The sequence below is a fragment of the Eptatretus burgeri genome, chromosome 4, assembly GCF_056783735.1.
Source record: "Eptatretus burgeri isolate ZD-2024b chromosome 4, Ebu_testis_v1, whole genome shotgun sequence".
NCBI classification, from domain to species: Eukaryota; Metazoa; Chordata; class Myxini; order Myxiniformes; family Myxinidae; genus Eptatretus; species Eptatretus burgeri.
This window is the reverse complement of record NC_140964.1, coordinates 94,774,093-94,797,627: the sequence shown is the minus strand read 5'-3', so window position 1 is coordinate 94,797,627 and position 23,535 is coordinate 94,774,093. Positions and strand designations below refer to the sequence as shown.

At 42.1% G+C, this 23,535-nt stretch overlaps 1 protein-coding gene across 1 annotated transcript in view; it reads right to left on the bottom strand.

The window, feature by feature from the left end:
• Positions 1-23,535, bottom strand: part of LOC147028706 (ephrin type-A receptor 4-like) — a 137,678-nt gene that overhangs the window by 69,021 nt on the left and 45,122 nt on the right. Inside the window, exon 4 of the mRNA XM_085879376.1 lies at positions 16,138-16,333. Coding sequence (XP_085735502.1) covers positions 16,138-16,333 — 196 coding nt within the window. The remainder of the gene's footprint in view (positions 1-16,137; positions 16,334-23,535) is intronic.

The following is a 23,535-nucleotide window of genomic DNA, read 5'->3' as shown; positions in this document are numbered from 1 at the left end:
TGGAGGCCCTCAATATCAGACATGAGATCAGGGCTGTCTCTCTGGACATATCTCAAGCTTTTTATACAGTCTGGCATTCTGCTTTGCTCTCCAAACTGTCTGCCGATGGAACACAAGGCTAACTCTACTTCTGGATTAAGGACCTCTTCCATACTCGTAGTCAATGTGTGGCTCTCAACGGAACCCTTTCATATCCTCTCCCTGTCAAGGCTGGATTACCACAAGGCAGTGTTCTGGGCCCCATATTATTCCGAATATTTATCAATGATCTCACTGACTACTCTGAAAAATCCTTTCTGTCTCTTTGCTGATGACTCCACTCTCTGCTGTGAGATCTCTCATCCTTTTGACAGACAGGCAGCAGCCTCTTCTCTCTACTCAGACCTTGACAAAATCACAAAACTTTGAATATGACTTTCAATCCTGAGAAATCCCAATCAATCAATCAATCAAAATATATCTTTATCTATATATCTCTATCTCTTTCTCTCTTTCTCCAAAAAGGACTGTACCACAAACCCTTCCATCTCCTTTCTCAACCACACTGTTGATGAGTGACTCAAACTCTTGGGCCTCACTCTCAGCCATGAGAATCTCTCTTGAGCAAGCCACATTTCAAAATTGGCCTCCAAAGCCAGAAGCCGACTGGGCATCCTCTGTCATGTAAAGTCCTTCCTTGGCACACCTGAGCTCCTATCCACCTACAAGGCCTCCATCCGCAGCTTTATGGAGTTCTGCTCTCCCCTCTGAGTTGGCTCCCCTACCTCACACATCTTGCTCAGGTTGACGCCATGGAAACCAAGACCTTCACTATCATTGAAATCTCACTCAATGAAGCTGAGTTTATGGGCTAATCACTTCACTTTGGCCGACTTCTTCGCCTCATTTCTGGTCTTGAACCCTCTGCCCTCTCCATTCGTTGTCCCCTCCCCCGGTATCTACAGGATGCATGCAGTCCACCAGCAAACCCCTTCCTCATGAAACTGCCTAAATCAAGAAGCACTGCTCACCTCCACTCATTTATTCTTCTATTTTCCCACTTGTGGAACCACCTTCCATATTCTCTTCAATCTCATTCTTCCCTCCAGGTCTTCAAGACAGCTATTCACCACCATCTCACATCATCACCCATCCAAAATCATTACCTTTTCTACACCCATTAAACCACCCCGCACCCCTCCCAAAATTTTCGTTGTGTAACCATATTGTCCAGCCTTTGCGTTCTCCCTTACCCCTCATCATTATCTGCATCCCTTGTTGTCCATCTCCATCTACTTTCTCCCTCCACCCTGCTGTTGGTGTTTTCCCCTTTCTCTTGCTGTTCGCTTTGCTGTGTTTTGTCTTGATTTTGTTCTACGTCAGCACTCTTCCACAAGCCTAGAACACGTGTATATAGAAATAAAATAAAAAAACCCAGAGGTGCCGATCCAGATTTTGCCCTTGTTATGAGCTTATCAGGTCAACATACTGCTAATTTTTGTATTTCTGACCACATTAGGCTCGTTAATACATCCACATCAGACCCCCTAACTTGACGAGGCAGCAGGGCACAGATCGAGTCCAGTACGAGGTCCAATACTTGTGCAGACAAAATATTAAGCAAAGCAAAGTAGCTGCAAAGCTGAAAAGTTTCAAAGATATTAAAAAAAAAACACACACACACGTTTACGAGAAAGTAGAGAGAGAATGAACGATTTAATAAATTAGTGTAAAAACTGCAAAAAGAAGGTAAATTAATGCAGAGGCAAAAAAAAGGAAAAAAGAAATGAAAAAAAAAAAAGACAGTAAAGTCAGGAAAAGAAAGTCAACTTGCCAACGGTTTTACACATAATTTGTACTTTCAACAGGATTAAATCAACTCACATTGAGATTCATTGATACTGACTTCGAGAGATGGATGAAATCAACATATGGTTGATTGAGGTATGCTAACTGCCACTGAGAAGGAGAAGCTGACGTTTTAGGAGGTTAATGGCCAAAATGTCAGCTTTTTCTTGCTTCGTGGAAGTTAGCATACCTCATTCAAGGCTGTGTTGATTCCATCCATTAAGGTAGACTGTGCTTTGAAATGTAGCTTCTCCAGCAACCCACATGGAAGTGACGGTGTTGGAGGCTCATAGTGTTCATGGCAAGTCAGGAATGATTTGGAGTCAAAGAACCAATCCTGGGAAGGTGACCCCTGATTTTAAGGAAGCATACCTAAATTAACGTTCTGTTGATTTGAATCCATTCTTCTACTTGTGTGCCGACGCAGATTGACAGTATCATTCATGAGCAAGACTAGTTCTAAGAGAGCCAGAAAAAAAGATAACAAATGAGGAGAAAACTCATAAAACAAAGAACCAGGAAGATCATGAAATGTTGTGCACTTCATGTTCACCAAAACCTACAGCCACTGTGGGTACACTACTTTTGTTGGAGGAAAGTTCACGGAAAAGAGCCAAAAGCTGTTTTCATTAAATCAACACAAAGGCAAAAGCAGCATGAAAATGTGGAGGATTTCTCAGCAGGCACAGCTTTCTTTTGGCAACACATTAAAGGTTGAAAATCAACCTCCACAGCACCCCTCGCTGAGAAAGAACTGGCCAAGAAGCCATTCATCATGACAGCATTTGCGGATCACTCGCACAGAACCAATCACAGTTCCACAGGAGCCGGAATGCAGATATTGAAAGTATCCATTCATCCTGTTTAAAGTTCACGGAAAAAAATTAGCACATATTTATGTTCCCTTATTTGCAAATACACTCAGGGACAATCCAATGGGATTAAACAGTCCGACAAAGGACTGATATGGTGCCATTCAGCAAGCCACACTCCCTCAATATGTTGCGCAGTTTGCACAACTGAAGACTAAAAGGCATCCCAGTGGGTTAGTTCGCATTGGTTAAAATGGCCTATCTGAGTCATGCCAAGCTGCTGGGACTGCTGCTGTGCAAGATCAATAGGCTAGTGTTTTCAGCCCCCCTGTACATGAGGCACAAGAAATGTTTTCTCATGCCACCAAATTGAACGTATGCAGCTTTATTGCTGCAAGTGCATTAAACCGCTGAGCTTCATTTTTCATATGTGAAGAGCACGGCGTTGCACCTTGTCACACAACAGCGAGCAGGCTAAGCCTCAATGAGGTTTTGATCAGTTTTCTTCAACCTCATGTCTCCGTTGTTTTCTGTTCAATCTCCTCTACTCCATCATTCACACGCATACCAAATCAATGTAAAGTGCTACACAGGAAAGAAGCCCACCATAGTGCTACATGACGCTCTGCAGAGTATTGGTGAATGTGAAGATTGCTAAAAGGCAGAATAAACTCAAACAGTAAAAAAGATGAAGACGTGGCCCAATACTTCAGCCTTTTTCTGGCTTTCATTGGTGGCTAGGCATGTTTATCCAATTTTAAAAGGGTGGGACAACATAGATCTGGAACGGATGAACCGATCACAGCACGGAATTTTTTTTTCCTGGTAAAGTAAATATCAGCTACATCAGATACACCCACATCAAATGCACAAGTAAAACTGACGGCCAGTATACACCTTGTGGTAATTATGAGAGTGAAGATACAGGTAGTAATTATAATTAATAATTTTCATCTGAAAGAGATAATGATAACAAAGGCCACTTCTGTTATTGTTGATGTGACAGCAGCTTTACAAACATGGAACATCCACCTCATGGATGTCGAATCAAGCGAGTGGAAGCTGAGAACCGTTGAGACCTTATGTACCCCCAATCGCCAACCCGCCACCACCCCCCCCCCCAACCTCCCAACCAAAAAAAATATATAGAAATCATTCTCAAACTCCTCAGTGGTTGGGGTTTCTTCGCAAATGTTATCCCAACAAGCGCAAAATAACCAACATTATAACATAGAAAAGAAACAGCAGCTCAAAATCAATGTAATTGTTGGACTTTGGAAAAAAAGGAATTGCCAAGAGAAGGCAGTCATTATCACTTTGAGAAGGCAATTCCCACACAGACCTCGTGGGAATGAAACAATTTGCCGCTGCCCAAACCAGCTCTTGTCAGGCCAAAAGCTCTATCTACAACTGGCGCACTAAGGTTCCTAACCTGCAGACCTTGAGTTGAACTGTCTCCTTAATCCCACCGTTCTGCTGGCCTCTTAGCCATCCATTTGCGCTTGTGCTATTGCATGAAACAATCCTTTCACCACCTGATTTTCATGCACACTTGGCTGCTCCCAACGGGAAGGAATAAAAAAAAGGTGTAGTTTTTTTTCTAAAGCAGAATTGCAGGTTGTTATTCATTGGGAAAGCAAGGGTAAGGAGTGAATTTTCACAAACAAAGTTCTTAATTTACACCTTTCTTCCATCTTCTTCATACCACACCAAATGTCTGACATTATAATCTGAAGATTGAATCTATTAAAGTGCCTCTGACTGCCACAATCAAACCTCTTACCCCACATTTCAAGACAGTTGGCTCATATGTGTGGCGTTAAAAACATTCTACGTACTCACAGCAGTCCAAGACATACACAAAAGGTATACCGAGGCACATGTACACACATATATATATATATATATATATATATATATATATATATATATATATATATATATATATATATATATATATATATATATATATATATATACTAGCGAGACCCGTGCACGTGCACGGGATAGCAGTACAAGATAGCTAGTAGCAGACGACACACCGTACACGGAGAATGACAAAAATACGCATTGTGCAAAATGCAAGTGGTACTATGGAACGCCAAGACTTCCCAAACATTGGCGGCATGTCTGCTAAGTGCCACAGCAATTTCATAGGGATCGTGTGATGGCGAGCCGAGTTTTCAGTGTGCAAGCTTGGTATTATATATATATATATATATATATATATATATATATATATATATATATATATATATATATATATATATATATATATATATATATATATATATATATATATATGCATGGGAGATGTTAATTTATTAATATAATCCGAGCCACCAGGGTTTAGTTGATTAGGTGAGAGCCGATTGGCTATTCCCTCCATCCACAGGTGAGAGATGTGGATAAGTCTTTCTTTATTATGTGTGTGTGTGTGTGTGTATATATATATATATATATATATATATATATATATATATATATATATATATATATATATATATATATATATATATATATATAGACTTGTTTTGAGGTTTGCACGTTGTACATGCTTGTGAGCCTCATTGGTATGCATTGCTGTATGCGCTGTCACTGAAGATTCACCAACAAGTGATGAAACCAGTCCAGTAGCTGAGAGGGTGTGTAGCATTGGGATTCTCATGTGTGTAATATTTTTGAACGTCTTTATAGCTGTGGAGGAACTCTGGGAAGGGTTTGACACAGCATAGCACTTACCTTCCGTAGGCCTTCTTGGTTGCTTTATGCAGCAGTTTCGGCGAAAGGAGCATGGGAGGTGTTAATTTAGTTTACTGTATATAATCCTAGCCACCTGGGTTTAGTTGATTAGGTGTGAGCTGATTGGCATAAAATTCACAGGTATTCCCTCCATTCGCAGGTGAGAGATGTGGGTGGGTCTTTATTATTATTATAATGTTTATATATACTAGTATGTGCCCGTAAAAAAATAAAATAAAATAAATAAATAAATAAATAAATATTCAAACCGCGAGCAACAAACAACAACCACGCAGGCCGTTTCTTCGCTCTCGAGTGCCCGTACGTGCGTGGCCCGGAAGTTCGAATATTATTCGCAGTTACGATTATTATTTAGTTTTAATACCCAATTATTCAATTAGCGCCAATACATACATATATATATATACATACATATATATATATATATATATATATATATATATATATATATATATATATATATATATATATATATACATACATATATATAAATACATACATACATATATATATATATATATATATATATATATATATATATATATATATATATATATATATATATGCATTTCAATAAAATGGAAATTATCAAAGCTTTTCGACTTGCACTCCTCGGAATAAAACCACAAACAGATGAAGAAGCACCAAACTCTCATTTATAAAGTTACAATGTAATTTCCTCAACGCTGATTGGTTGAGAGAAAGAAAGTATAGAATTACCTGATTGGTGGAACTTCAGAGCATCATTAATAATGAGTAGGCGGAAATGAAATGGAAATGAACCATCATGAATAATGAATAGTGGGAGTTGAATTACCAAGAACCAGCCGAAACATAATGCTAATTAGCTAGGGGATAGTGGAGGGGAGGTGGTTTTCATGATGACTCAACGTTGACTGTGGTACAGTTGTCACACAGTCAAGCCATTGTAGTGAAAAATAGATACAAGGTTCAGACAAATTATTTCTGTCTATAAAGACTAGGAATGGTGGACCTGATGAATGTGGCCTCCATTGCACTAAAGTGAGCTAAACGGCTTCCTCTACTCAGGATTTAAAACTTGCCAATATGATATTGCTCTGCACACTGAGGATTATTCAGGAAATGGTAACCAATTGCAGGGGAAGAGGGAATAGTTGTCATACTATGTACATCATTACAAGCCCAAGTTGGTTGTCGCTGTTCGGTTAACTGACCCCGTCTGATCCCCAAAGGAATGTGTTGTTCAATGCGATCCTTCAATCTTAAAGATGTTCGGCCCATGTACCCAGTATCACACTGGCACTGAAATTCGTTCATAATCTTATTTATATGAGACGCGGGCAGAATGACTTTTTGGACTGACGGAAGCAACCGACCGGCGGGTGGTGAAAATCACTCGTGGTTGAACCACATAGTAACAATGGGACACTGTTTGATCTGGTTTTCAAACCATTTAGACACTTTGCCTTTCCAAGGTAGACGTAGGTATATGGGACATTTACCAGGTCCGATTATAGGATTATTTGATGGGTTCAGGAATTTGTAGATATCTATACTAATAAAAGGCAACGATCTACTCTTGTGGAATAATTAAAGTACATAATCTAAATATTATGTAGGATTTGAGAATCGGATCTGATGGACAAAATAAGTGTTGAAATCTGGAGTGAAATCCAAAAATTTTAACAAATTAGTGATTTTTATAACTCCGTGTATTTATTTAAGCGAAGCATTAAACTTAACTTTTTCTCCTGCTCGGACGATTATATTGAGCGAAGAAAAGATTATGGAATGTACAGAAAGTGTAAATTAATTGAGTGAAACGCCATGCTTCATAACCTGCTTTTGCAATCCATGATGGCACAGGCCAAAGGGATCCTTTTTTTTGGGCAATTACATACACAGTTTGCTCTTTCCATTTTTGGGTGATTTGCGTATCATGGACCTCTTCACTGCTCTCGGACTGAATGTTGTTAATGGATGTGCTACACCTACACCAGTGCTAAAGGCCCGGTCACACCTTGACGTTTTAGCCAACGTATGCCGATTTTTGAATTTTTTTTCTAAAACGCTGGCACACGTTGAATACGTTATGGGTAAGTTTTGATAACATTGAGAGCACGCTGAAAAACACTGCCATACGTCGTTGTACGTTGGCTTTAAACGTTGTACTTTTTGGTTGTCCTCAAATTTTTTCATGCTTGAAATTTCACGACGTATGCCGGCGTATGACTCACACGTTCCGCTACGCTGGCCACAAGTTGTATGCACGGTCTGCGATCGTTGACAGACGTCAACACATGCTACTTGTAAGTTAATCATAAGTTGAGACACGCCGAGGTAATGTTTAGCGTACCCGAAACTTATTTCTAATCTATGATTAACGTGTTGTTGGCACGTTACGCGATCGTTGCCACACATCGACAGACGTTACTTTTAAGTTACTCATAGGCTGAAAGACGTCGGTATAATGGATCGTCCTTGCGTCAGCGTCCACGGCCACGGCCAGGACACTTATTTGCAGCATTCTTCAAACTTTTCTTCGGCATGACGAGGATGTTCACACTTCGATGTCTAGCTTGGCTATGATTCCAATTGTCCATCGGCAGCATCTATTTAAAATAGTCGAGTTTGAGCATTTTAACACGTTCAGAAGAAACGCTTCAAATTTCCAAACCCCAGCGTCAAAAAACAAAGGCGAGTGACAGCAATTTAAATCGTTCATTGTAAACAATGAAACTAGCTGAGTGGTACCGTTTAAAAGTCGTTGAGTGTAAAAAAAATCCAATTGTTGAGCGCAAGCGTCTACTTTCAATAGTGGAGATGCAGCCATTTAAATCTTTGAGTGGCAGCCTATGAACCTACCCGTGGACACGCGGACGCAAGGACGATCCATCATAACCCATACCCTCCCACTCACACTCACCTACTACTGCCAACATGAACAAACTACTACTAATACTAATACTAATACTAATACTGATACTGCTGACATGGACATCGAATCAAAAAGGAACTCGAAAACACTGTTGGGTTCCCCTTTTATGAGCAGCATTTTTATATACCAATTCCCAAAATCGCTGGGAACACGTCTTTATATGGCAGTTGTAAGCTAGAAACACATTCATTTTTTTTTGTCGACCGGAAGACGTCATTGGAATACGTCTACATACGTCGATGTGTGTTGGAGCTACGTAAAGAATTGGTTCAAAGCACGTCAAACATAAGTTAGAAATAAGTTTCGCGTAAAAAAGACATTACCGCGACGTGTTTCGACTTATGAGTAGCTTATAAGTAGCCTTTGTGGACGTGTGTAAGCGTCCGCATATCGTGTGTAAAACTTATCCCCATCGCATGCGGAACGTGTGTCATACGCCGAGTACGTCGTAAAATTTTGAACATGTTTAAAATTTCTTGACGTACTCTACTTACTACGACGTATGAATGCATACTTTAGCGTTCTACTCACGTATACCAAACTTACTCATACCGTATTTGACGTGCCCCCAACGTTTTAGACACATTTTTCTTAGGTTGGCATACGCTGGCAAGAACGCCAAGGTGTGACCGCGATGTTGTCACTTCCATTTCTACGGCAGTTATGATTCGAATCGTTGTGCGTCAGCCTTTTAATAGGCTACGTCACGACATCGTCGGCGATGCGTGCAACGCGCTATGCCGAAGTTAGACTATCGTTGGGCATAGGTTGTGTAGGCCAACAACAGGTTCAGCATTCGTTGGTATAAGTTATCTATAACACAACGAAACGTTCTGTGTCCATTACTAATATGTTATGCATACGACCAACTCGTTATGAATACGTCCGAATCTTAAAAAAAAAACATCAAAAGTTCAACGTCAGCCAGCGTTTTACATACATTTTAATAACGTTGCCATCGCTGGCTAAAACGTCAAGGTGTGACCGGGCCTTAAGTATCTCTGTGCATCAAACATCGGTTTGGCAGACATTAATCCTAACGTCACTGGAACTCCAGTCTGTGCAAAAGGATTTGTACACAGAGTGACAAAAAGGCCCGATGTGGTGACAATCCAGCAGAAGCTTCACCGTTTACCTTTTGCTCTCCGTGATGCTGTCTCACAAGAAGTGAACACACTTGAAGAAGCGGGTATCATTGAGAGAATTGACTCTTCCGAATGGGTTTCACCTTTTGTCGTGACGCATAAGAAAACAGGAGGTACACGACTGTGCGTGGATATTCGTGAACCCAATAAGGCGATCGTAATAGATAGTCATCCACTCCCACATATTGAGGAGGTATTCGCAGAACTTCGGGTAGTGAGAATGTTCTCTACTCTTGATATTCAGAGTGCATATCATCAAGTGCCCTTGCATGAGGAAAGCAGAGACCTTACGGCTTTCACAACACACGAGGGACTTTTCCGTTTTTGCCGTGTTCCTTATGGTCTTGCTTCTACTTCCAGTGCATTCCAGCGAATGATGTCACAGATCTTAGCTGGCCAGGAGGGCATCCAGTGTTACCTAGATGACATAATTGGCTATGTTTCTTCTCCTGAGAAATATGAGGAACGTCTTCAAGCTGTTTTGAATCGTATTGATTAAGCAGGTTTAAAACTGCATAAGGACAAATGTCATTTCAGGAAATTTGAACTTTCTTTTCTGGGTCACGTGATCTCAGAAAAGGGCATGAGCCCAAACACCAAAGAAGTGGTGGCAGTAACACAAGGACCACCCCAAAGGATGCATCTGCTCTGCATTCATTTCTGGACTTGACTTCTTGGCACTCCAAATTCATTCCAAATTATGCAACAGTTGTGGAGCCACTTCGTGCCTTACTGCGCAAAGATGCTGACTTCTCCTGGACTGAGGCTGCGCACACTCTGATTATGGACTTGGAGCAGTGCTCACCCAACTTCATGAGGACTCTGCAGAGGAAACAGTAGCATTAGCCTCACGAACGCTCACATAATGCGAACGCAAGTACTCTACAGTAGAGAAGGAAGTGGGGGGGGCAACTGAGAAATGGCATACTTACCTGCGGGGTTGGAAATTTATCCTGCGTACAGACCACAGTCCACTGACCACACGACTGTCTTCGAAAGGTCTTGGTCAAGCTGGAATAAGAATTGCACGTTTGTCTGCACGCTTACTGTCGTTTAACTACGAAATTGTGGACTAACCTGGCCATAAAAATGTGACTGCAGACTGTTTATCGCAGTTACCACTCCCCATGACATAGCCTTACCACAAACTGGATGAAGAAATGGTGGCTTTAGTGTCCAGTGACTGCGCTGCTGTACCTGTGGAACAATTCAAGGAAACTTGCGATAGATGCCCTATTGTACAGAAGATGGCCTTGCAATGTGAAGGGCATTGACCCAAATGTACTTCCATACTTTCGCATTCGGAATGAACTGACTGTATAAGAGGATTACTTGATTTGGGGCACTCACCGTGTGATAGTGCCGACAGAACTTCAACCCAAGTTAATTCAGCTTGCCCAAGAGATTAGATGCATCAATGTATTGTAAGGACTAAACAATGGCTGTGTGACCTCTACTGGTGGCCAGGGATGGACTCCCAAATGGAAGTTGCCATCAAGTTGTGCATTACTTGACAAATGCATGATATAACCGCTGTCACTTGGGCTCCACCTTTGCAACCAGTACCACTCCCTAATGCTGCTTGGGAAAATCTTCTCATCAATATAGTGCGACCACTTGATAACGGCCAAATGGACTGTCGCTATGCTATTACCTTAATTACTTCAGCAAATGGCCAGAAGTAGTATTTACGTCCCAAGTAATATCTGCTGCAGTTATCAAGTTCCTGATTACACTATTCAGTCATGAAGGAAATCCACAGGAACTTATTCTGACAATGGATCTCAGTTTGTTTCAACTGAGTTTGAAACATTCCTGCAGGAAAGAAACATCAAACAATGCTGTAGTTCTATCTATTCCCACGTGCCAACGAGGAGATAGAACAATTCAACAGTGTTTAAGGACTGTGTACATACTACAAATCTCGAAGGGAAGCCCTGGAAATCATTTGTACCCAACTTCTTGCAAACGTATCGAACTACAAGACATGCAACAACTCATCAGACCCCTGCTGAACTTCTACATGGATGTACATTGCACACCAAGTTGCACATCGGACACCATCAAATCAGCGTACCTGCTGCAAGACCTCGAGGATGTGAGATGCTGTGTTCAACATTAACAAGAGAAGTCTAAACAATACACAGCCAAGCGTCAGGGAGCGAAACCTTCCACCTTCCAATGTGATTCTTTCGAGCGAGTTCGGAAACCTGGACTTCACCAGAAAGGACAAAACAAGTTTATCCAACCCCTCAAGATCAGTTAGCGGAGCGGTCCTGCTACCTACAAACTCTCTGGTGGGAAAGTGTGGAATGAAATTCATCTCACACCTGCAATTGAGACCTCAAATGGACTTGCTGCTGGAAGTACGACAGGTTCTGAGGACTAAAGGGCACATCACCCTGTCCAACAAATGCCTCCACAAGTTTTTACCCCTGGTGTTCTTCATGGGAGAGATATCGTCGAGCCACTTAATGGACCAAGGACTTTGTCATGTGACATGTCATATTGCATGACATGCTTACAATTTTAGGTTGGGGGGTTTTCATAACTAGTTGTTATTTTCATGAAAAAAAGGAATATGTGGTATTGAGAGTGACATTAATATTAATGAATGCATGACAATTACATGCTGACTACGTTCTTTGTTATTTTTTCATTACTAGTTGTTATTTTCATGTAAAAAGGAATATGTGGTATTGAGAGTGACATTAATATTAATGACTGCATGACAATTACATGTTGACTACGTTCTTTGTTATTTTTTCATTACTAGTTGTTATTTTCATGTAAAAAGGAATATGTGGTAATGGGAGTTACATGAATGTTAATGAATGCATGATGAACCGGAACTGACGAGGTGGAACTGAGTGACATCAGCGGGCTGGCGAGTGTATGGAGCAGGAGATGCGATTGAAAGCAGTTGAGCGAAAGATCCTTCGTGTGGGCTGTGTTTGCTACACAACAATTACAAAATATTCATATAAATATACTAGTGTGACGTCCACGGGACTTGAACAGTCCCGCCAACGTAGAATGAGCCAAAACAATGGAGGCGGTTTATTTATTTATAACCCAAACATGGCGGTTCTAATCGCTCTACCGCAAACGGGACGAGGAAGGTGGCACGAGTCACTTTTCACTGAGTTGATGATGTTTATTTGTTTTTATTATTACCAGAAATAACAAGACTCGGCAAGAAGAGGGATCCGGGGCGATTCGACGGGATGGTGTGGGATCGGGCGTGGGGAAAACACAGACAATTCCAATGAATATACAGTTCTCAATCCCTCTAAGGTGCCAAGCACACACACACACACACACACACACACACACACACACACACACACACACACACACACACACACACACAACGTAGCTATTTCTGGTGGTCAGGCTGGACCGTGGTGTGGACGCAACTGTCCCTGGATCGGCGTCGGACGAGCTGGCCTTGCTCTCGTCAGGGGGGCAGGAGAAACCGTGGTGCTGTCGACCTCCTGGTCTTGGCCCAAGTCCGCTCACAGCCGCCAGGGAACCAGTTCTGGTGCCAAGTTGCGAGCAGGAGAGGGAGGCAGGTCCGCCCGCTGTTCGACCCCGTACTCCGAGTCAGCAGAACCCCAGAGCCAACCAAGGTGAGGCACGAGGCTCAGCAAGGCTCCAAGACACGATCAAGAACACGATCGAATCAGCACAACAACAAGGACGCTCTCTGCGCAACAGCCTCCACACCAAAAAAACACGATCTTTTGGTTGTGATCTTCTTCCTCTTCCTTTTCGACCCCGAACAGAACCTTTTTATCCTCCCGTCCTCGTCTCTTCCAATCGAGCCGTTTATTGGCCCACCGCCGTCGCCTTCTGCCAATCGTGATCAAGGGGCGGAGCCATCCGCTGCACTGTCCTGTGACGTCACGGCCAGTCTCCAGAGAATACCAAAAGGGGTTTACACAGACACACTTACCCTATCCCGTGTCCCTATCTAATTACGTGACAATTATCATTTCCCCCCCTTGAAGAAATGAACATTTACTAGACAACTTATCACCACTGAATTGCTACTTATTACATCGAGATCCTGGTAAACTTGAACAGCATGGCATACCTAATTAAACATCCGAATTACCCTTTGAATGCATACCCCCCCCCTCAAACGTAACACTATTATGATTCCGCCAATATATTAACAGTCGGTAGTTTCTTCAAGCGAAGAGGAACTTTTTTGTTACTGCAAGTGAAGTTTTTTTTTTTTTTTGCTTTACAGCATTTTTTGCGTGCTTTCATGACAAAATATTCAAATAAATATACCAATCGTTACTCCAATATATTAATAGTTGGTAGTATCTGCAAGTTAAGAGGTACGTAGACAGCACACATTGACGTGGTAGAAATAGCACCAAATGACTCTCCGTGGGGTGTGTGCGTACCTGTTCTTGGTTACGTGTGTGCGGGTTTCGCTGGCGCACAATCTGAACTCAAAATCGGGCCCATGGTGCGTGGAACTGTGGAGGAGGTTATGCAACTGTCTCGCGAACCATGTACTTCTGCAGCGCCGAAGCCTCGTAGGGAGTGAACGAGCTGCGGCATCGAAGCCAGGCGGGACGTGCCACCGTGCAGTGCGGGTGTGGGGAAATCCGTGCATATGTGTGAGTGAAAGGTTGAGTATATCGCCATGTGCGTGCACGTTTAGTATGGATCGCGAGGAGGGTGGAGGAATGTGAGGGGGGGGGAGTCTGCATGCAGGCAGGCCTTTACCAAAATAGCATTAGTTTTGATTTTTTTAATTCTACCTCCCGGTTTTATATATAATACGGTGGTTAGAAAGAAAACACTGCTGATTGGACATGGTTTATCACCCCGGTAATGTCCTGGTACACTGCCTTCCTATTCCCTCCCCTCAAACTGCTTTCCAATGCCATTCCCTCATGCTGCCTTCCCATTGCCTCCCCTCACACTTCTTTCCCATTCCCTCCCCTCACACTTCCTTCCCATTCCCTCCCCTCACGCAGCCTTCCCATTCCCTCCCCTTACGCAGCCTTCCCATTCCCTCCCCTCACGCAGCCTTCCCAATCCCTCCTCTCACACAGCCTCCCCAATCCCTCCTCTCACGCAGCCTTCCCAATCCCTCCTCTCACGCAGCCTTCCCATTCCCTCCCCTTACGCAGCCTTCCCAATCCCTCCTCTCACGCAGCCTTCCCATTCCCCTCCCCTCACGCAGCCTTCCCATTCCCTCCCCCCCCCCCCCGACCCATGCTACCTTCCCATATTGTTAAAACCTGGCGTAGAGATAAAGAATGATGGCTTACATATGCATATCATTTGTTTTTTGAGATCAGATTCAAGATGGTTGACTGGTGGCCATTTTCTTACTTAAATGTGTCCCCAACCATTTCTCAGACATGTATGGTCCGATTTTGTTCAAACTTGGCAGAAGTACACTACATGATAGCATCCAGGTGTACTTCACTTTATTTTGTGATCTGATCAAAGATGGCCGACTGGTAGACTGGTGGCCATTTTGGATGTAACAAAAACCCCTGGTTTTGAACACCTCAACCATTTATCAGACATGCACTTACCGATGTTGTTCAATCTTTGGCACACAGATAATGAGTGACGACTTACATATGCACGTCATTCTTTTTCGACTTCAGATCCAAGATGGCCAACTAGCGGCCATTTTAGTTGTAAAAAAAAACCCGATGTTGAAAACGTCCCCACCCGTTTCTCGGACAGGCATTGACCGATGTTGTTCAAACTTGGCAGGCAGATAAAGAATGATGGCTTACATATGCATCTCATTTGTTTTCGAGAACAGATTCAAGATGGTCGACTGGCGGCCAATTTCTTACCAAAATGTGTCCCCAACCATTTCTCAGACATGCATGGTCCGAGTTTGTTCAAACGTGGCACATGCACAGTACATGATGGCTTTCACGTGCACTTCACTTTATCTTGTGATCTGATCAAAGTTGGCCGACTGGTAGACAGACTGATGGCTATTTTAGTTGTCCACAAATATGGGCGAGCCCTTTAACTCCGTACAGCAAAATTACAAAAACAATGGGGGCCATGACATTTTATGTCTTTTTTACTTGTTTGATATAATGGAATACCACAAGGTTAATCTACAACCATAACAGGAAGTCAGGAAATTCAGTGTTCTTGTTCATGCTATAATCACCTAACAACTGCTCTTTATGTCACTTGTTAAGAAACTATATTTGGCCAACAGAGGGCTTGGTAAATGCATTTTGTATATCCCACCCATTCACCTTTTCCATGTAAACACAGTTGAAGTGCATGAAAATCGTACATAAAAGACTCCACAAATCTGAAATCAAACACGGTCATTCAACATTCCTCAACGGATTATTCCAAAGGTGTGCTTGCACATCTACTGCTTTGCACACGTGCATACATACACAAACACCATATAGGGGCAGCTGGTTAGCTTACAATAACACCTGTTAATTCAATGAAGAAACAGCACAACTACAACCCATAAAAAGCAGCACACCAAAAGAAATGAAACCTCTTCACGGTCTCCTCATCACCTCCGATTGGTATTATTACACCTGTGATGCCTGACAATCCACATGTTGCATGGGTGAGCACGCTTTATTGGACAGGCAATGCCATCACCTGTGAAATTATGAATTCCTGTCATACTTACTCAGGCATCGGTCACCGGCTTGCTGGTAGCCAGGACCACAGGAGCAGTTTCCAATGAGCACGAGCCACTCGCCATCAGCACTGCAGAACATCCGAGGAGAGTCCTGCTCAACAGCATGATCAATGCATGAACCGGCCACCTCTACCAGTGGTGAAGACTCACCACCCGTCACCGTTGCTGGAAACTCAGCAAGACCCTGGTGTAAAGGATGAGGATAACACAGTAAAGCAGTGCAACATTATTATATAATATATAACGGTCTATTGCATGGTGACATAAAAGGACAAGCATAAGTGAGAGTGAATATAATTGAAGCACAAATCTTGAAATGGATTTTGTTCCCACTTATACATCAAAATGTATGGAATTGTTCTGTGGTTTAGGTCTTCAATGAGCCTCAAAAATTTATGGATATTTTTTTTTTGTAAGATACAAAAAACAGTGCAGATGGTAAAAAAATAAAAGGGTTCCAGCAACCATTTTTCATATCAGAAATACAACTGGTGTGAGGTAAACAGGTGATATAAACAGAGTAGGCTGTTTACCCACCCTAATGGTGGGGATAGAAGGCCATTTTAGAGTGGAAACATCCTTGCTGAAACTCAATAACTTACTCGAGTGATGCAGCCATAATTTTAGTGTCTAAAGTTGTGCACCACACATATGGGGACATGATATATGTGTATATATACTGAAACGCAAAAGAAACTTACCACCTTTTAAACCCTTAAATATCAACAATAACACTGCGTGTAGTAAATGTGTGAACTTATTTGGAGACAATAGTTTCCTCACTGTCAGACAAAATGGTCACGGATAGTCACTTGAACCTTCAATGGTCACTTCATAGCACAGCTGTTGAACAGCCGTTTTGACTGTCAGTAATTAGCCAAGGGGTACGGGATGATTTTAATGAGCTGCACGTGATGTATTGATATTGGCTTTAAAAAGGCCAGTGCAAAATGGGCATTTCAATCAACATGCCACGATTGTCAAGGGATCAACGGCAGTGTGCCTTGGGCATACTGCAAGGCGGATTGAGCTACCGTGAGGTGGCAAGTCGCCTTGGCTGTTAACAACAGAAGATATCGGCCCTGGTGGACAGAGACACCCTCCACAACTCCGCAGATGACCGCTCGATCAGGGAGGCCAAGAGTCACCACTGCAAGGCAGGACAGGCAGATGGTCCTAAGTCAGATGGCTTCAGACATTGATGACTGAGTGGGACAGAATCCAGCAGCAATCCATCCAAAGACTGGTAGGCAGTATGTGCCGACGATGCACTGCCTGTATCCAAAACAATAGTAGCCACACACGCTATTGGAAGGGGACTGACATTGCACCCTGTGCTGTTCTGTACTGTAGAACAAACTGATGAGATGGTGTATCTTGGTCAAAAACTTGACATGTCATCAATAAAATGCCAATGTTTCAATTAGCAATTGTTGGTTTGTTTTATTTTGAACTCTTACAATTTTATTACATTTCAAACAAGTGGTAAGTTTCTTTTAAATTTCAAAATATTATATATATATATATATATATATATATATATATATATATATATATATATATATATATATATATATATATATATATATATATATATATATATATATATATATATATATATTTGCCTGGTGTTGGGGCAGTGGTTAGGGCAGCGGCTTAGGATCCAAAAGGTCCTGAGTTCAAGCCCCGTTGAGCCACTGAATTAATACACCAGGGGGTTGACTCAGCCTGTCATCCTTCGGAGGTTGGCGAAATGAGTACCAGTGTACTGGGCCGGTGTATACCCCGGTGAAAAATAGGTGTACCAGATCCCTGTGTCGCAAGAGGCGACCAGGGTTGCGTCAGGAAGGGCATCCGGTGTAAAAAATGTGCCAAATCACTATGCGGATCATATGGATGATCCGCTGTGGAGACCCCGAATGGGAGCAGCCGAAAGAAGAAGAAGATATAAATATAGATACATATATATATATATACAAATAAATAAAATATATATATATATATATATATGAATTAATAAATATCTATACATATATATGTACAAATAAATATATATATATATATATATATATATATATATATATATATATAAATGTGTACAAATATATAAATATATACATACATATATATATATATATATATACATACATATATATACAAAAATATATATTTACAAATATATATATTTATATATAAATGTGTACAAATATATAAATATATACATACATATATATATATATATATATATAATATATATACATACATAATATACAAATAAAAATGTACATATATATATATATATATATATATATATATATATATATATATATATGAATTAATAAATATCTATACATATATATGTACAAATAAATATATATATATATACATATATATATATATATATATATATATATATATATATATATATATATATATATATATACATACATATATATATATATATATATATATATATATACATACATATATATACAAAAATATATATTTACAAATATATATATTTATATATAAATGTGTACAAATATATAAATATATATATACATATATATATATATATATATATATATATATATATATATATATATATGTACAAATAAATATATATATATATATATATATATATATATATATATATATATATATATATATATATATATATATATATATATATATATATATATATATACATATACAGTGGGGAGAACAAGTATTTGATACACTGCCGATTTTGCAGGTTTTCCCACTTACAAAGCACGTAGAGGTCTGTAATTTTTATCATCGGTACACTTCAACTGTGAAAGACGGAATCTAAAACAAAAATCCTGAAAATCACAGTGTATGATTTTTAAATAATTAATTTGCATTTTATTGCATGAAATAAGTATTTGATCACTGACCAACCAGGAAGAATTTTGGCTCTCACAGACCTGTTAGTTTTGTCTTTAAGAAGCCCTCCCATTCTCCACTCATTACCTGTATTAACTGCACCTGTTTGAACTCGTTATCTGTAGAAAAGACAGCTCTCCACACCCAATCAATCAGACTCCAACCTCTCCACAATGGGCAAGACCAGAGAGCTGTCTAAGGACATCAGGGACAAAATTGTAGACTTGCACAAGGCTGGGATGGGCTACAGGACAATAGGCAAGCAGCTTGGTGAGAAGGCAACAACTGTTGTCGCAATTATTAGAAAATGGAAGAAGTTCAAGATAACAGTCAACCTCCCTTGGTCTGGGGCTCCATGCAAGATCTCACCTCGTGGAGCCTCAATGATCATGAGAAAGGTGAGGGATCAGCCCAGAACTACACGGCAGGACCTGGTCAATGACCTGAAGAGAGCTGGGACCACAGTGTCAAAGAAAACCATAAGTAACACACTACGCCGCCATGGATTAAAATCCTGCAGCGCACGCAAGGTCCCTCTGCTCAAGCCAGCGCATGTCCAGGCCCGTCTGAAGTTTGCCAATGACCATCTGGATGATCCAGAGGAGGAATGGGAGAAGGTCATGTGGTCTGATGAGACCAAAATAGAGCTTTTTGGTTTAAACTCCACTCGCCGTGTTTGGAGGATGAAGAAGGATGAGTACAACCTCAATAACACCATCCCAACCGTGAAGCATGGAGATGGAAACATCATTCTTTGGGGATGCTTTTAAGCAAAGGGGACAGGACGACTGCACCGTATTGAGGGTAGGATGGATGGGGCCATGTATCGCGAGATCTTGGCCAACAACCTCCTTCCCTCAAAAAGAGCATTGAAGATGGGGCGTAGCTGGGTCTTCCAGCATGACAACGACCCGAAACACACAGCCAGGGCAACTCAGGAGTGGCTCTGTAAGAAGCATCTCAAGGTCCTGGAGTGGCCTTGCCAGTCTCCAGACCTGAACCCAATAGAAAATCTTTGGAGGGAGCTGAAAGTCTGTGTTGCCCAGCGACAGCCCCGAAACCTGAAGGATCTGGAGAAGATATGTATGGAGGAGTGGGCCAAAATCCCTGCTGCAGTCTGTGCAAACCTGGTTAAGAATGAAAGGAAACGTCTGATCTCTGTAATTGCAAACAAAGGTTTCTGTACCAAATATTAAGTTCTGTTTTTCTGATGTATCAAATACTTATTTCATGCAATAAAATGCAAGTTAATTATTTAAAAATCATACAATGTGATTTTCAGGATTTTTGTTTTAGATTCCGTCTTTCACAGTTGAAGTGTACCTATGATGAAAATTACAGACCTCGACAAGCTTTGTAAGTGGGAAAACCTGCAAAATCGGCAGTGTATCAAATACTTGTTGTCCCGTGTGTGTGTGTGTGTGTATATATATATATATATATATATATATATATATATATATATATATATATATATATATATATATATATATATATATATATATATATATATATATATATATATATATATATATATATATATATATATATATATATATAGATATATATATATATATAGATATATATATATATATATATATATATATATATATATATATATAGACATATTGTTGCGGGCCGGGGACCGGTTGAGAAGACCACTAGGTGGGGGAAGCTATCTCGGCTCCCACCAGACTCCCCAAAATTGTAGGCCGTCGCACACGGATAGTTCTGGGACGCGGCGGATCACTTAACCGACCGTGGACGCCAATAACTCAACCGCGTGACCCAGGGTCCTCCCGTCTATGGGTTAATCAGGTTACCTAATTAAGCACGTGATTTAATTACCAGGGAACACGCCCGGGTACACCTTCTCCGAACCGGATCACTCTACCGGACCGGATCACTTTACCGGATCGGATGCAGCTGAGCGACACTGCCAAGGCGAAAAGGAACGGATCGTTGGGAATAAAGTTCCGGCTAAACTAGGATTCGGACCCTGCTGGATCAATAGAAGAAAAGACAAAAACGAGCAGGGAAAATTTCTAATAATCATTTATGAACAACGGGTGAGGAATGGTATGTGGTATGATCAAGATTTATTGGGGTGTGTTGTGCAGAGATAGGGGAGAGAGGTGTGGTGCAGCAAATAAACAAGCAACTTACAAAAGGGGACACAGAGCAGACTTAACGCAAGAATATTAACAATAATAATGATAACAATAACGACCTTCTGCAATCTTACTAAAGCAGACAGGCGCCAGGTCACACACACACACACACACACACACACACACACACACAGGCGTACACACACACACGCGTACACACACACACGCGTACACACACACACACACACACACACACACACACACACACACACACACACACACACACACACACACACACGCGTACACACACACACGCGTACACACACACACGCGTACACACACACGCGTACACACACACAAAACCCGATGAAGAGTGAGTATTGCATCAAGAAGGGAGGGGAGTTGAGGCTACGATCTCTGTACCTTTGTTCTTGATTGCACAACGCGCCACCAATACATTTCGGGGGGGGGATTGCTCCATGGTGCAGTACCCGACAGCTGGCATGACGTCTCTGCGCTGGCTTCAGCTGTGGAGACCGTGTTAGTGAAAGAGGGGCTTGAGTTGAGAAGGGGCGAAGTCCAGGCAGCAGGAGGCGGGTCGTGACAATGTCGATGAGGGTGAGGCCAGAGCGAGAGAGAGAGACAAAGTCCAGGCAGCAGGAAGCGGATCGTGGCGATGCCGACGAGGGCGAGGCCAGAGCGAGAGAACGAAAGAAGAAAAACAGAAAGAGAGAGAGAAAGGCAGTGGGACCGCTCCGATCTTTTTAGGACTTGCAGCGCGGCGGAGGGGCCACCCCGAAGCGAAACATCATCACCTGAATCGGATGCTCCGATTGGCCCCGACCCCTCACGTGGCCGGCTAACCTTGGCTGGAAACCGCCTCACTTCGTTTCCGGCAAGGTCATCCCAGACAGCGAACATATTTCGCTCCGACCTCATGACATGACACGAATCGCCCACACCGAAATTGGTGTGCGAATCGTCCCGCAAAAACCCCCCGGCCGTGCCCTGGCGACCGGCCGAGGGTCCTGCATGCCCGTTCGGGCGTCCGACCAGCGCCGATCAACGCGCCCGCTCCACGCGCGCCAACGACACGGCCTGCACTGCACAACACTCCCCGGCATGACTGCAGCCACGCTGGCCGTAGAGAAGAGAAGATACTCACCATCCGCGGGGAATCCGCTGCTGCCACGGATAAATCCATGCATGTTTCATGAGCGGCGTACGTGTCTGCCTTCGAGCACATTCCATACAGTGCGCGCGGTTCAGCCATTACGCATGTGGCCAGCGCTCACGTTCGCACGACTCTGCTAACGTGTGCGCAAGGCGAACACCGATATGGGTCAAATATTTGGTTGAAAAGGAACGCGCCGCTTCTTACTTCGCACACTCGTATCCCGCCCAACGTGGCGTGGAGTCGCCTTTATCGGCCTCCGTACGCGTTTCGTGCAGCGTGGGTGTCGTGCTGTCTGTGTTTCCTGTGTTGTGAAAAACACCATTCGTGCAGCCTCTTAAGAGATATTCATTCGTATGCCTTTTTAATGCAACCGGCAATCTTCCCCAGATCATCGGAGGCTCGAGTCGGTAATCCCGCACTGCTAATGCACTGTATGACTCGCTGCACACGTTGGGTTTAGGGCTCGTTTGGGAACGAGGGCTCTGCGCCGTTAATGCCCATGCGTTATCGTTTCCTCGCAGCAGCGTCACACGCGCTGGCCTACATGAGGGCCCACCTCACAGCGAAGGCGCACGTGGCTCAGATTAACCTCAGGAATAATCAGAAGAGTAGATAAGAAACGAAATGAAGAAAAAAATGATGTAAGCAAACCTAGCTATGAGATCATCGCAACGTACGCCCCTGTTATCCCGCTAGACAAAAGGAAAGGGACTATCTACACGTATATTCATGGAATAACTGTCTTGGGACCACACTGTCTGTTGGATGCATGGGGTTCCGAGAACCGCAACAATATATATATATATATATATATATATATATATATATATATATATATATATATATATATATATATATATATATTGTTGTGGTTACCAGATTCGCAAACCACCATTCAGGTCCCTTAGGTGAGGTATCTCGGTAAGTGCATGTGTAGTTAGGCCCAAACCCGTTGTCTAGTGGGAATACATGTCATTTATACGTGCTGCGACTCTTCAGGATAGCCGTTTTTATTTTACTATCTTTATTTTGGACCAATCGCCACCATCACAACCACAACAACAACCACCAACCACAACGCCGCTTCACCACAACCGCCATGACCTTTACCGTCGCAACTCGCCACCATCGCATCACCGTCATCTCGCGCCACTCATGGGCACCGATGCTGGACTCGTGTAGGGCGCACGT